The sequence below is a fragment of the Prunus avium genome, chromosome 4 (genome assembly GCF_965620075.1).
Source record: "Prunus avium chromosome 4, drPruAviu1.hap1.1, whole genome shotgun sequence".
NCBI lineage: Eukaryota > Viridiplantae > Streptophyta > Magnoliopsida > Rosales > Rosaceae > Prunus > Prunus avium.
Genome location: NC_142287.1, coordinates 33684605 through 33699649, shown reverse-complemented (window position 1 = coordinate 33699649; position 15045 = coordinate 33684605). Strand labels below are relative to the sequence as shown.

General features: G+C 35.8%; 3 protein-coding genes and 1 long non-coding RNA gene across 4 annotated transcripts; all 4 read right to left on the bottom strand.

The window, feature by feature from the left end:
- Positions 1-477: 477 nt before the first annotated feature.
- LOC110748780 (GDSL esterase/lipase At1g29670-like) lies at positions 478-2865 on the bottom strand. Its single transcript, XM_021948727.2, has 5 exons — positions 2595-2865; positions 2112-2239; positions 1774-2022; positions 1392-1641; positions 478-1171 (listed from the first exon to the last, which is right to left on the bottom strand). Exons 1-5 carry the CDS (start codon positions 2842-2844, stop codon positions 951-953), a joined length of 1098 nt encoding a protein of 365 aa, XP_021804419.1. The 5' UTR covers positions 2845-2865; the 3' UTR covers positions 478-950.
- A 1097-nt stretch (positions 2866-3962) lies between these two features.
- LOC110766612 (GDSL esterase/lipase At1g29670-like) lies at positions 3963-5785 on the bottom strand. The gene is made up of 5 exons (XM_021969974.2): positions 5421-5785; positions 5218-5345; positions 4891-5136; positions 4557-4806; positions 3963-4462 (listed from the first exon to the last, which is right to left on the bottom strand). The coding sequence occupies exons 1-5, from the start codon at positions 5770-5772 to the stop codon at positions 4242-4244; spliced, it is 1197 nt and encodes a 398-aa protein (XP_021825666.2). The 5' UTR covers positions 5773-5785; the 3' UTR covers positions 3963-4241.
- A 638-nt stretch (positions 5786-6423) lies between these two features.
- Positions 6424-8500, bottom strand: LOC110766610 (uncharacterized). Its single transcript, XR_002528179.2, has 6 exons — positions 8320-8500; positions 7750-7841; positions 7497-7671; positions 7309-7386; positions 7118-7188; positions 6424-6698 (listed from the first exon to the last, which is right to left on the bottom strand). It is a non-coding gene; the product is annotated as an uncharacterized LOC110766610 (long non-coding RNA).
- Positions 8501-10952: 2452 nt separating this feature from the next.
- LOC148295278 (uncharacterized) lies at positions 10953-12336 on the bottom strand. The gene is made up of 4 exons (XM_088252452.1): positions 11560-12336; positions 11424-11477; positions 11253-11347; positions 10953-11031 (listed from the first exon to the last, which is right to left on the bottom strand). Exons 1-4 carry the CDS (start codon positions 12334-12336, stop codon positions 10953-10955), a joined length of 1005 nt encoding a protein of 334 aa, XP_088108578.1.
- Positions 12337-15045: the final 2709 nt, after the last annotated feature.

The window sequence follows — 15045 nt, the reverse complement described above, 5'->3', positions numbered from 1 at the left end:
CCTCGTGGGAACTTAATTTGCTTCAAAATCTCATGAGTTAAGTTCTCTTAAATTTTGCTCTTGATTTTTACGGCACTTTGATGTCATCGATTCTCTGTAACTTGAATATTTCTCTTCTAGGCCAGCGTTAAGGCAGGCCTGCTTGATGACTTTGTACATGTTCCTCATCTTTAAAAACTTGTATCCTATACTCTATACCAATTGCCATAGTGCAACCATATTAATATAGTCAGTTTCCTCCATAGGAGTTTCTATTGATGATAGAGCACCTTCACCCACTACCAAAAAAAGAGCCTCACCGGCTAATGTTTTTAAATTGCTTTTCAAATTCATCAAGTATCCACCTCGATTGTTTTTAAATTATTTCAATGAATCAATTGTTTTCATTCCACCATGGTTCATATTCAACAGAAATTCTTCAATTTTTTTGATATTATCAAAACAAAAGTATTTTAATAACAAAAAATGGGAGCCAAAATCTAATCACGACCCCATCCACTGATACGAACACACAATTGATTTAGGGAGCTGATTGTCCCACTCTCTTTTTCTCCACTTACACTCCTTTTTACTTTTTTAATACTTTTTAATCAATTTTGTTCTTTTTTGTTCTTTCTCTTTCCTATTCTACCCTCATCCTACATTAATATTTTGATATGGGTACTCAATCAATGAGAGTGAACAAAACCTAGGCTTTTGGATTTGTCCATCATCACTGTAACACAACAAAACCCAGGCTTTTGGATTCCCCTGCAAACTTGAAATGCCAAAATATTTATTTGAGAAGAATTCTTTTCCATTCTTTTTATTTTTTCTTTCTCTTCAATCCTTGGCTGTTTGTACTTTCTGATAAGGTACCCAAACAAAATGAAGGCAAAAAAAAAATTTGTGCCCTATTAATTTCCATCTGAAATTTATGTGCTTGACTACTAGAACTCCATGGTTATAACTTATAGCCTAAGCTTAGCTAGGTGAGCAATATTCATTGGGTAAGTGTCAGACGGGTTAGAAGAATTGTATGCTCGTCTTGCAGTGACTAAATTGGCCATCTCAGTAGGATGGAATAAGTCCCAGAACATATGCTCGCTCCTATTCTTGCATGGAGCTGCGGAAGGAACACATTGACCTATTTCATTTACTGGACAACAATTAACGTCCGAAACCTTCAATCCTGAAATCAAACAAAACAAATTAATTAATGTCACTTTTATTCTTTCTGAAACCCATCATAGCTAGGAATTTAACTTGTATATACGAGCTGGTCATATATGACCTATTTTTCACATCATATATAGACATTATGTGAAAACGTCACACGTGACCTAACCGGCTCATGGGACTCGAAAACATTGAAATTAAAAGAAATCATAGCACAAAGAGAGTCCACAAACCAGTTGTTGTACGATCCACTGAACTTCCGGACATTCCATAAGTGTTAACATAGATGAATTTTGCATCTGTGAGATTGGTGTTGAGCTGATCGACGAGAGACTTAAGCTTTTCATTGAAAAATTGAACTGCATCGTTCATTTTATCCACACACGCAGACCCATTTGTTCCAGTCGAAATTGAATATGGAGCGCAGCCTACTTGTCCCAATCCAACCAAGGCCACCTTCCTTGCTCCATACATGTACAAAGTCTTTATAACAAACAAGTCTTGTGTTTAAAATAAATTTAGTATTGATATAGTTGCTTTCAAAGTCTCAAAGACAGCATGAAAAATGGAAAAAAAACTAATTAAACAAGTGCATGGTGTTAATTAATTGCTAACCTTTATTTGGCGAGAATATTGTTTAATGAGAAGTGTAGCATATTGTTCAGGGGTATATTTGGTACTGGTGGGATAAAACTTGGGCTGGAAGTAATTGTTCATGTAGTCATTGCTACCCATTCCAACTGAATATAAGCACTTGTTTAAATAGTGCTTATTAGATGATTGTTTATGCCCCATCACAGAAGCAATGTGCTTGACTGTAGCTTTGTGATTCAGCAGCTGCTTATTTAAGTTGACATTAGCGCCCTGCAAAAGGAGAAAAAATTATATATACAGATCAATTTGCTTAATTATATAATTAAGTTGTGTAAATTATTTAACTCTTGATTAATTACCATATGGGTGCCAGTTTCATCTCGAAGTCCTGCTGAGCCAGATGCATAATTCAGACCTCTAACCATGTCCTTGTGCCGCCTGGTAGTTGCAAAGCATGGGATGGGGTTCTTAAAACCCAAAAGTTCAGCTGTGATGTAAAGATCCATGTTCTAATTTTAGCCTCATTTTGTGAATGCCTTGCAAACGTATATATTTATTATTAATTAATATGTATACTCACATAACAAAATAAAATACAATATGCATGGCCCCCGGGCCTCAAATTTATACGTATAACGGTATAATCATCTACAAACCATGCATATCAGGTAAATTTACATGTATCAAGGTTCTAGTTAAAGTTAGTCTCGTGAGTTAATTTACAGCTCACTAGTTCCAAATGTAATGCACCATACCAATATATGATAACATAAAACATGTACAAACTGTTTAATTCTCATAGTATGCAGTGCAGAGAAAGAAAAGGCGCTATAGGAAAATACCTATTATATCAACGAAGGTTCGACCGTTGGTAAATCTTCCTGTTGGTCCCTTGGGAAAATCAATTCCATAAGGCAGGTAATTCGCTTTAGCCGGGGTCTTGAGGTGGTTGTTGTTGCCATTATCCGCCAATGAATCACCAAAAATGAAAAAACAAGGCACTTGTGATTCTCCACGAACACAAGATTGTGATATAAAAACCACCAAAACAACAGTCATGAACGTCCATATTACTGTGTCATTCGTCGCCATTATCAAAGAATTGTATGCTGCTAATTGTAAACTTGGGTTTTTTTTTAGTGTTTTTCTTTTTCTATTAAATACTTGGGATGTTCGTGAGGCCAAGCATGTTGTGCTCTTGACCACACAAGTACAATGAAAAATTACTAATTAAAGACACAAAGACTTGTTTGAGTCAATTTCGTTACAAAACAAATTAACCCTAATTAAAACTCACCATAATAACAAAATGGAGGTTATAGTTCTTTTCCTCTGTTGTTTTAGAAACCACATGGTAAATGGGTTCTAATTACAATAGTGATGAATAGTAAAAAGTTGAAACTGATAACATAATTACAAATTCATTATTTTAAATAAAATTTTGACCATCTACTTGTTTGGCATATGATCCGTTTTGTAACCCATCAATAAGAATGGAAAGAAAAAAATATTGGTGTGACGTTCACATCACCACATGATGTTACTAATCTATACATATCATTTTATAACTGGACAACATTGTTGATATTTCATGAACTTAAGGTATAATAAGTCTAAGTGAATATAACACTGCAAAATTTCTCAAAAAAAGTGTTGCAGATTCGGTTGATCTAACTTTTTTATTTAAAATTAAAACAAATTAAGGTTATTAACATGCATGAAGTGAGAGTAGAGCTAGAAGGGGTGCGAGTCATTCTATAGTGAGTGCCTTATATATGGCCCTTAGGTGAGGTCTTATCTCTTTACTGTTAGATCAAACTAACTAATTTGATCCAACGACTAAGAAATAGAGTATCACCTAAGAACCATATATAAAGCCATCACTATATAAAACTTAGGAGGGGCGCATAGCATGGCATCTACAGAAACTTGCTTAAGACATGTCATTTTGGATCAGCCCTTAAGGCTTGGCCAAGCTTAAAAAAAAGAAAAATTGAACATGGGTAAACTCCTTAATAAATGAGTTGGGTCAGTCCATGACTAGGTTTGAGTCAGCCCATGGTCTGCTAAAGCCCATAAAACCCATGGGCAATGTATTGTTCATCAAAAGGAGAGTTCCAATCAAATTTTCTTCCAACTTAAATGAAACATTTTTTTTATAAGGGGGAATTGAATTTAGTATATCAAGTGCAGGGATAAATGGTCTTAACTACTTGAACTACAAAATTCTTATACTTATAATTAGAAAGCTAGACGGATACGCACGATGTGTGCTACAATTCATAACCAAATTCAATTTGGATTAATACATTATGGAAGTTGTTATTCCAAACCAACCGAGGCTAAAAAATGTTATGAAAGCAAACAGCGCCGGGCGCTGCACAACATATAACGATTCCTACAAATGACGTGAAGAATCACATTTTTTATTGTATTACAATAGAGGAATGAAGATTCAGATTTGCATGACTTCTCATAAAAGCTCCATATTATAACCTAAGCTGAACGAGGTGACTGATATCCATTGGGTAAGTATCGGACGGATCAAAAGCAGTGTATGTTCTTATTGCAGTGATCTGGTTCATGGCCTCAGTGGGGTGAAATCCGTCCCAAAACACATACTCACTCCTATTTTGGCATGGAGTTTGGCCAGCAGCACATTGACCAATATTGTTCACTGGGCAGCACCCAACATTCACAACCTTAAATCCTGAAATTAATTAACAAAATAATTAATCACCTCAGAATAATATGATGCATGTAAAATAGAGATTGGTCCCAAGAAATAATGTGTATGCATCTACCAGCAGCTGCAGGGTCGCCCGACCCCATCCCAAAGCTGTTGACATAGATGAATTTTGCATCTCTCAGATTGGCGTTGAGCTGATCGACCAAAGATACAAGCTTTTGGTTAAACATTTGGGCTGCACTGTTCAATTTATCAACACATGCAGACCCATTCGTTCCAAATGTTGAAATCGCATTTGGGGTGCAGCCTATAAGTCCCAGCCCAACCAAGGCCACCTTCCTTGCTCCATACTTGTCGTTCAAAGTCTTCAAAAACCAGTAAATTTAATTAATTAATTGTTTGTTCAAGTCACAAAGACAGATATGGGAAATTAATTAGTAACTAATTACCATTATTTGGCGAGAATATTGTTCAATAAGAAGTGTGGTGTATTGTTCAAGGGTGTATATGCGACTGGTGGGATAAAATTGAGGCTTGAAGTAATTGTTAATGTAATCATTGTTTCCCATTCCAACTGAATATAAGCATTTGTTTAAATACTGCAAAGCTGATTGGTTACTTCCCAGTATAGAAGCAATGCGTATGGCTGTAACTTGGTGATTAAGTAATTGCTGATCTAAGCTGATATGACCACCCTGCAAGGAGAAAATATATAATTTGATATGTTAGTAACTTATTTAATTGAGTTGATTTGCAATGATGTTAGTTTTAGTTACCAATTGGGAGCCAGTTTCGACTCGAATTCCTGCAGCGCCAGATGCATAATTTAGACCTTTTAAAATGTCTGGACCCTTATTGCTAGTTGCAAATGGTGGGATGAGATTCTCAAAACCCAGAAGTTGAGCTGTAATATATATATATGTCAACGGGAGAGACATAAAAGAAATTTAGAAAGGGAGAGGAAATATATAAGTCCTACCTAATATGTCAACGGTGGTCCGGCCGTTGCAAAACCTTCCGGTTGGTCCAGTGAGAAAATCAATCCCGTAGGGCTGGTAGTTCACTCTGGCTGTGGTGAGGAGGTTGTTATTATTGCCATTATCGGCCAATGAATCACCAAAAATGAAAAAACAAGGAAGTTGTGGTGCTCCATGAATTGGATCCACCAAAACGACGACCATCATGAACAATATTGTTGTTGGCACTTTTGCCATTATGGAAATTATAACACTGAAAGGGGAAGGAGGAAGTATACAAATTAAGAAGTGAAGAAAATGGAGACAGGAGGAGGAGTATTTATAGACAGAGGGGATTGGAAATGTTACATGCATGTGAAGCTAAATGGGCAATTGGTTATAGTCAAGATTGATAGCTTTGCCTTTTTTTTATAATAAAAAAATGTCATCTTTGACACAAATACAAGAAAACTTGCCATAACGCTTATTTTATTTTATTTTTTGGTCGAAACCACAATAACGCTTACGATCGATGAGAAATTAACAGGGTAAAGGGTTGTGGATGAATTTTTTATTTATTTTTGGGCAACCAAACACTACACCAAAATACATCTATTACGGCGCACAAAGCACGTCGTGAATTATCAATCACGACGCAAAACACGCAAGCAATAAAAGCCCGCGTCGTAAATAGTGTTCCTCAATCACGGCATGCATGAACGTCGTAATAAAAACTTAAGACGACATTCCTTGTGAGCCGTAATTCAATTGAAGCAATTACAACACACTCTGCGTGTCTTAAAAGAATAATTACGGCGTGCTCCGCGCACCTTCTTAAATGTCTAATTATGGCATACAATGCACGCCGTAAAAGAGTAATTAATTCCCATTTAAGACATTCATTGCACATCGTGTTTAACTTTAAATTTTGTTAAAAAAATTTATTAATTCCCTGCCTGCTCCTGTTTCATATTTACCAAACATAATCAATTCCAACCAAAACAAAAAGTAGTATTGCAACCAAACTTGAAAGAAAGAACCATTTCATTGAAAACTATACCAATAATAATCAATTCCAAATACAAACTCTATAGAGTATTAAAGAAACACTATAGAGTATTAAAGAAACAAATAATAGGGCTGCCAAATCTACAATTAACTTGTACACAGCCTCCAACTCATTCACTCATAATAGTAATGACAAACCTACAACGTAACCTATGCAAAACCTCACGATAGCACTGGCCGTAGACATCATCTAACAAGAATCAAACTCACACTTGATCTGCGGCAATGGCCACCTGCATTTTGTTTGAAAACTCATTTTAGCAACTTAACCATTGTAATTTGCCAAAGGAAAAACCTCATGATAAAAGGGCAAAACTAAGCCGGAATGTTATGATTGAAGTGTGCATTATTAAGGAAAACATTTGCCAAAGGAAAGAATAAAAACAAAATAAGAATATTAGAAGACATATATTATGATTGAAGTATGCATTATTAAGGAAAATGGTGGAAAAATATTTGTCTCCTGTATATCCAGAAAATTATGTGTATGCCTTTTCATCAACACAGCAAAAATGGACAGAGGCAGAACCTGTCGTTCTTCACTTCATTCTTTACACAAAAACAATCACATTTCACTAGAACAGTTTATATCATGAAAGACAGATAACGCATCAAACGTACAAGAACCAGATAAATGACTGATAGATTTTACCTCTAATGTTTCCTCTGCTGCCATATCATCCAAAAGAAGTATGTCCTTTGCGACTCTAGAATGAATACAACCTGACCAAGATATGTTTAGCCTTATAGCCATAACTCACTAGAAAGAGAAAGGCACTAAATCCCTTAACAACGATAACAACAAATAACATATGAAAGAAAAATGTACCACATGAAAGTTACCTGATCTATACTAAATTCTGCAGATTGAAATTGTTGCCTTTGATGGGTATTCTGGAACCTGTCAGCGCCATCTAGAGCCTGATAAACAAAAAAATTGCTGAAGTTAAACATGAAACTACAAGTTCCTAATAAAAAGTACATAACTTTTTGATTCTTATATGAATTGGAACATTTCAACAAGATTTTACCTCTCTCAAACTATGAATAACAAGTTGAATTTGTCTCTGAACATTTCAGCAACATAAATGCTTACAATCAAGGAACACATATGAGATATAAAATCTCTTAGCTGAAATGGTTTTCAGCAGCTTCACATATCTTATCAATTTTAGCCTCAGATAAACCTTGGATTCCAGTCAAGTTCTGCCAAACAGAAATCAGAGTAAGGAATCGGACCTTAACATGCTCAGTATAAGAAATTAGAGTTTAAATTCGTTTTACCTTCTTCATATGCATCATCAAGCCATTGCAGGTGTAGATCCCAACGTCTTCAAACTTATTAATATCTCCGGCATTGATTCCCTGAGCAATCACTGCACAAAACCCACGCGTTACTATTAGAAATTCGATTCCTCAGTTTTGAAGCAAAATTCGCACAAAACTTACGTCTATAGAATCGGGGAAAACTAGTTCGATCTCACCGAGAAATCTAACTGAATTACTTAAACGAAGAGATAATCATATATTTCAGGAGTTTTTTTTATTAAGAAAAACAGAGCAAATCAAACAAAATTTTAAAAATACGACAAGAAAATTGAAATCCGATTCAGCGCTGAACATTGAATCCAAGACGTACAGAGATCGAGCTTAAAACAATGAATATTTAAATAAATCGAGAAAAATAGTTAACGATATCAATTTTTCTGAATTTAAACGAAAATAATATGCCGTATAAATCAAGAATTAAAGCAATGAGGCCTCTAACTACATGAATGCAGTAGGGAACATGATTCTAAACTATAAGAAAACTCATAATCAAGCATTGGGGGTTAGGGCTTTAGAGAATCGCACCTGGGACTGTCACTGAGCATTCAACTTTGAAGTAATAGGGCTCGAGCAATAGTCTTCTAGCGAACAAGGAGCTGGAGCTCTTGAATGGTCCAGTGAGAGAATCCTAAAATTGTGAGAGAGGGAGAGGGAGAGGGAAGCGATGAGAATGTTCTGGTCTGAAGGAAAACTAAAATGAAGGAAATGTCTAAAAAGGTCATATTTTTAGCTGGTTTTCAAATATAATTAGGGGGTTTCGTAAAAAAGCCAAAAAACAAAAACAATCCGGGCGTACCCAGTGCATGCCATAATAGATTTTAAAAAAATAGGCTTAAATGTCGAAATGGTCCATGTGTTTTACCTCATCTACCAATTTAGAACCCGTATTATTAATTTGACCAATTTAGTCTATGTGTTTATATATTTTAGCAAATATGGTCCTTCTTGTCAAAATTTAATTGAAACTGAAGAAAATAAAAATATTTAAATTAATTATAAATATTCAAATTCAAATAATAATAAAAACTTAATTATTAAAAGCGATGTTCTTGCATTCTCTAGCAAAGAAAGTGATAGTCAATCGTATTTTCTTGTTGCAATCATCTTCCTTCTCCGCTACCAGCACACAATGTGTATTTTTTGGAGTTGAAGTGGGTGTAGTGAGAGTGGCTATGAGTTTGGGAGATGGTTGACGTCTGAGCGTGACATTGGGGGAGGCAAAACTTTTTTTCAATTCCATTTTTAGATTGAATTGGGATATGTAATTACAGTTTTTAAAATTAATTTGAAATATTTTTTTTCCAGTTTTAACAAAATTTTGACAAAAAGGATCACATTTGCTAACATATACAAATACAGGGATTAAATTGGCCAAATTGATAACACGGGGATTAAATTGGCCGATGAGGTAAAACACAGAGACCATTTTGATATTTAAGCCAAAAAAAAAAAATTAGACTTCACAGTGTATATCTAAACACGCCGTTAAAAGACACAAAAATTACCTTTTTAAGGCGTGCTTTCATATGCCGTAAATATCAGTTATTAACGGCACACTTTATTACCTTTTTAAGGCGTGCTTTGCCATATGCCGTAAACATCATATATTAACGACATGCACAAAAAACGTGTCGTAAATCTCAAATTGTAAAAACTCCAATTTGGTGTAGTGAAATATAATAGATAATGGTTGTAATTGGAAACAAGAGATGGCATGGGCAAAGGATTTTATTCCCAATATTCTCCCATAGGGTATGGATATGATTTGAGTCTAAAAGAGGGACATGATGATGTCTACATGCAAATTATTTTTGGCAAGTTGTGATAGTTTGTAAAAGAAAGAAAAAAAAAAAATAGATTTTGACCACTTCTTCTACTTGTTGAGATATGATCACTTTTGTAACTTTTATATAACGGAGGTGCCCAAGGTTTACTTGATCGTCCACTAATTCTTCTACAATTACAATAAAATATTAATCCCATGTCAGGTAACAATTCATTCATCAGATTATATGGGGAAGTTAATATCCTAGTGAAATTTATTTGCTTGGCTTCTAGGGCTACATGCATGACTATAGATTAAGCTGAATAAGGTGACTAATATCCAACGGATAAGTGTGGGACGGATCAAACTCAGTGTATGTTCTTCTTGCAGTGATTTGATTCAAAGCCTCAGTAGGATGAAATCCGTCCCAGAACACATACTCACTCCACCACACAATGTTACTAATATTGATGCGATGTTCACACCACCACATGATGTTACTAATCTATACATATTATTTTATAACTGGACAACATTGTTGATATTTCATGAACTTAAGGTATAATAAGTCTATGTGAATATAACACTGCAAAATTTCTCAAAAAAGGTGTTGCAGATTCGGTTGATTTAACTTTTTTATTTAAAATAAAAACAAATTAAGGTTATTAACAAGCATGTGAGAGCATAGATAGTAGGGCGCGAGTCATTCTATAGTGAGGGTCTTATATATGGCCCTTAAGTGAGGTTCTATATCTTAATTGTTGGATCAAACTAACCAATTTGATCCAACGGCAAAAAAATGGGATCTCACCTAAGGACCATATGTAAAGCCCTCACTATAGAATTCATATAAGGCTTTTTATCACAAAACGTCCCTGACGTTTGCGAAACTATCAGATTGCATCCTTAAGGTTTTTTTGTATCACAAATGGTCCCTAACGTTAATATGGGTGCTCTTAAATAGTCCCTCCGTCAAAAAATCTGTTAAATCCCTATTTTATGAGGGATATAATCGTCAAATCAATCCCTTTGACCTCTTCAATGCCTTAGACCTATTTGCCACCAATTTGGAACCATTTCCCTCCATTTCTTATTGGAATTGGCGGGCAACTAAAGCTGCTGTTCATTTTCACATGCTAAAAGCGCTAAAAATGAAAGGGAATAACAAAAACAAATTGGACTATAAACAACTCACGTTGAACAAATTGAATAAACTAAACTACCAACCACTATGAACAAATTGAACCAACTGCATACATCAAAAACCACTTCCATACATAAAAAACTACTTTCAATTACATCATCAACCACATTCAGTTCCATCACATTAACCCCTACATGACTTCCATCAAAAATCACTTCCTTTTTTTTTTTTTTGTCAGAAAGTAGGATTTCACTTCCATACATACAAAAATCCTAGACCACTTCCATCAAAAACCACTTTCAGTTCCATCACTTTAACCCCTAGAAAGCTTCCATCAAAAAACAATATCATACATCAAAAATCTTAGACCACTTCCAATTACAGTTCCATAAAACATCATCTCAAACTCTCCATGGCCTTCCTTTCTTTGCTGGAGACTTTAATTTCCTTCTTTGGACAGTTTGTGATGTTGAGGCTTGCTGGGATGAAGAATTGTGTGCAGTAGGAGGTTGTGATGCCACTTGAGGTGCTGGAGAGGGTTGTGAAAACCTGACAACTGCTAGAGAAGGTTGTGAAATACTTGTTCCCGTTGGAGCATTAGAGTTTGACCTTGATTGCTGTATTTTCCTCCCTCCTCTTGCCACCTAGACAACAATTAAAGTCAAACTATAATACAATAATTAGAACTATTTTAATCACAATACAACGATTTTGTAAAACCTTAAGTTTTGGTTTCCTTTGTCTAGGTTTAGGGACCACTTGGGCACTTGGAGGCTGCAAAGCATATGAAGAATTTTAGTAATTAATCAATAAGCAAATGAATAATATAATTCCTTGAAGTAAGAATATAATATACCTGTTGACTTGTTGATTTGCCACATGTTTTCTTATTATGGCCAGCTTGGCCACATTTGCTGCAACTAAATTTGTCATGAACCCACTTAGATAGTTTGTTTCCTTTGGTTGCAGCTGGTGGATCACCCTGCTCCCTAGCCCTTTTCTTTCTTGGCCTCCCAGTTTGCTTCTTAAATAGAGGAGGCAACAATGGGTGAGGACCAGTGCTTAGCCACTGATCCATGCTAGGCATTGGAGAAATAATAGGGTTATAGCACTTAAGATAAGCTTCCCTTTTGTAGCACTCATCTACATATGAGTAAGGGTCATGCTTCCTTCTAAGAATGCAACTGATTGCATGTGGACATGGGAGCCCACAAAGATCCCATCTCCTACATGAGCATGTTTTTATTGCAAGATCCACTGCAAATTGCCCCCCATGCATATTTGTGACTTGATACTTCATATCCCCAGACAAAGTAGGAATACAATAACCAGCCTCCAGCTTGTTCTTCTCCATAATTTGTTCAATCCTTGGACCAACATGCCTTTTCCACTTCCAAGCTGCAACCCTCCTGTTTGCCATCCTCACCATGAGATTTGTCCTTATACCCTCAAGCATTGAAAGAATTGGCTTGTCCCTTGCCTTTAATATTGAAGAATTGAAAGCCTCACAAAGATTATTCAGCAAAATATCACACTTATACTGGGTTCTAAAGTGTGATCTACTCCAATGAACTGCAGATTTTGGGTGCAACCACTTCCAAGCAACTTCACTCTCTTGCTTCATCCTCTCCATATGGCATTGCCACCAAGGGATTGTTGTTGCCCTAGCTGCATCCCACATAAGTTGTTTCAATGTCAGGCCACTATGTGAAGTCTTGAAATTGTTGTAAAAATGACGGACACAATGCCTATATTTTGCATTGGGAAGTAAATCACCAAGGGCAAGTCCTAAACCCTTTTGTTTATCTGAAATGAAAGCATAACCATGTCCATTTTCAATGGCTAAGTCCGCCATCAGATTTCTTATGAACCAGTCCCATGTCTCTTTATTCTCTATCTCTACAACAGCATAAGCTAGCGGGAACATTCCATTGTTCCCATCAATCCCTACTGCTGCCAATAACTGGCCAGGATGTGGTCCCTTAATGAAACACCCATCCATACCAATTACAGGCCTACAACCTTGCAAAAATCCAGTCTTGCATGCTTCCAAACAAATATAAAGCCTATGAAACCTTCTTTGATCACCATCCAACTCAGTTTTAAGCAAAATTGTGCTTCTTGGATTTGCCCTCTTCAATTCCTCACAGTAATCGTGCAGCTTGTGGAATTGCTCAACAAAACTACCTTTGTTTAACTTCGTTGCCTTCAGCTTAGCTCTATATATTTGTTGCATACTCGGCTCCAAGCCAAAATCTCTCTGAATTGCAGCTGTAAATCCAGGAACTGACCAATCCGGATCAGCCCTTAATTCATTTGCATACCTTTGACCAATCCGGATCAGCCCTTAATTCATTTCCCTTTCTTCCTGCATATTAACTTCTCCATTTTTTGTACCATTACCATCTTGTCCCTCATTTTGCCCTTCATATTCCCCGTTCTGACCTTCAGCTTCTTTGTAGGTGCCACTTGCTGTTTCACTTAGTAAATCCCCATGCTGACCTTGCCATGACAACTCATAAAGTGCCACATCAAATGAAACAACATATAGAGGGATAATTTTGCTGTTAGGCCTTTCTGCAACCATCTGCAACACATTTTTATCATTACCTATTAATTTGTAATCCTTATCACGAGGCAACTTGTAGTAAAAGCATATGTTCTCCCCTGTATAACCTATTTCTTTTGCAATCCTAACCAGCTCAATCCACGATAATTTATCTCCATCTATATTGTCAAGACACACAACCTCCCCTCCACAATATTCATCCCCTTTTCCGACAGCTACTTGCATCAGTGTACCTCCATAGTGAATCTCAAGAGTAAGCTTGTCAGGATCTGCCATAACAAACAATTAATCCCAAGAATTGAAGTCTGTTTTTTTTCCTTCATTACCTATTTCAAAGCCTTTCTATAATAAATACGTACACCAACCACATGAAAACAAACCATATATGACAAACCACAACCACACACTGACAACAGCCAAAGTACCAAAGCAACAAAACAATAAACAAACCCCCATGTTTGAATATGACACAAACTAGTCAAATATGGACCACACCCAAAGCATAAAGCCACAGGTTAAAGCATAAAAATTCTCATCAGAAGCAAATAGTCAAATATGAACACTTTGCTTTTTCACACTTCAAAAGATTCTTACCTTTATACGTTGGAGCCTTTCCCCCTTTTCGATAGTTTTCATTTGCCTCATCCATCTTCTCTCAATCACTTTTGCAGATGAGCTTTACCGCCCAATTTCCCACGACTGAAAAACCTTATTTCAAAGAAAAAGCATAGAAATGGGTCTGATGATGTTGACGACGACCTAGAGGAAATATATTTGAATTGTGAGAGGTAAAAGTGAGTTTTTTTTTGGGTCAAAGTAAAAGTGAGTTGATTTGACGATTATACCCCTCATAAAATTGGAGATTTAACGATTTTTTTGACGGAGGGACCATTTAAGAGCACCCATATTAACGTTAGGGACCATAAGTGATACAAAAAAACTTTAAGGATGCAATCTGATAGTTTCGTAAACGTCAGGGATGTTTTGTGATAAAAAGCCTTCATATAATTATTGGGAGGGGCGCATAGCATGGCATCTACAGAAACTTGCTTAAGACAAAGTGATTTTGGTTCAGCCCTTAAGGCTTGGCCAAGCTGAAAAAAAGAAAAGAAAAATTGAACATGGGTCAACTCCTTAATAAATGAGTTGGGTCAGTCCATGACTAGGTTTGAGTTAGCCCATGGTCTACTGAGTTCTGCTAAAGCGCATAAAACCCCTGGGCAATGTATTGTTCATCAAAAGCAGAGTTCCAATTGACTCAAAAAAAAAAAAAAAAAAAAAAAAAGGAGTTCCAATCAAATTTTCTTCCAACTTAAATGAAACTTTTTTTTTAAAATATAAGGGGAATTGAATTTAGTATATCGAGTACATGGGTAAATACTCTTAACTACTTGAACTACAAAATCCTTATACTTATAATTAGAAAACTAGACGTACGATGTGTGCTACAATTCATATAACCAAATTCAATTTGGATTAATACATTATGCTCTTGTTATTCCAAATCAACCGAGGCTGAAAAATGTTATGAAACCAAAAGGCGCCGCACAACATATAAAGATTGCTACAAATGAAGTGAAGAATCACATTTTTTATTGTATTACAATAGAGGAATGAAGATTCACATTTGGATTAATACAATTTACAGCTACTCTGTCACACATTAATCCAAAACAATGTGTATTAATATATGCTACTCCAAAAACAAAAAACAAAACAAAAACAAGGAGTCAAGTAACAATTTATTGATCAGATTATGTGGGGAAGGTCAAT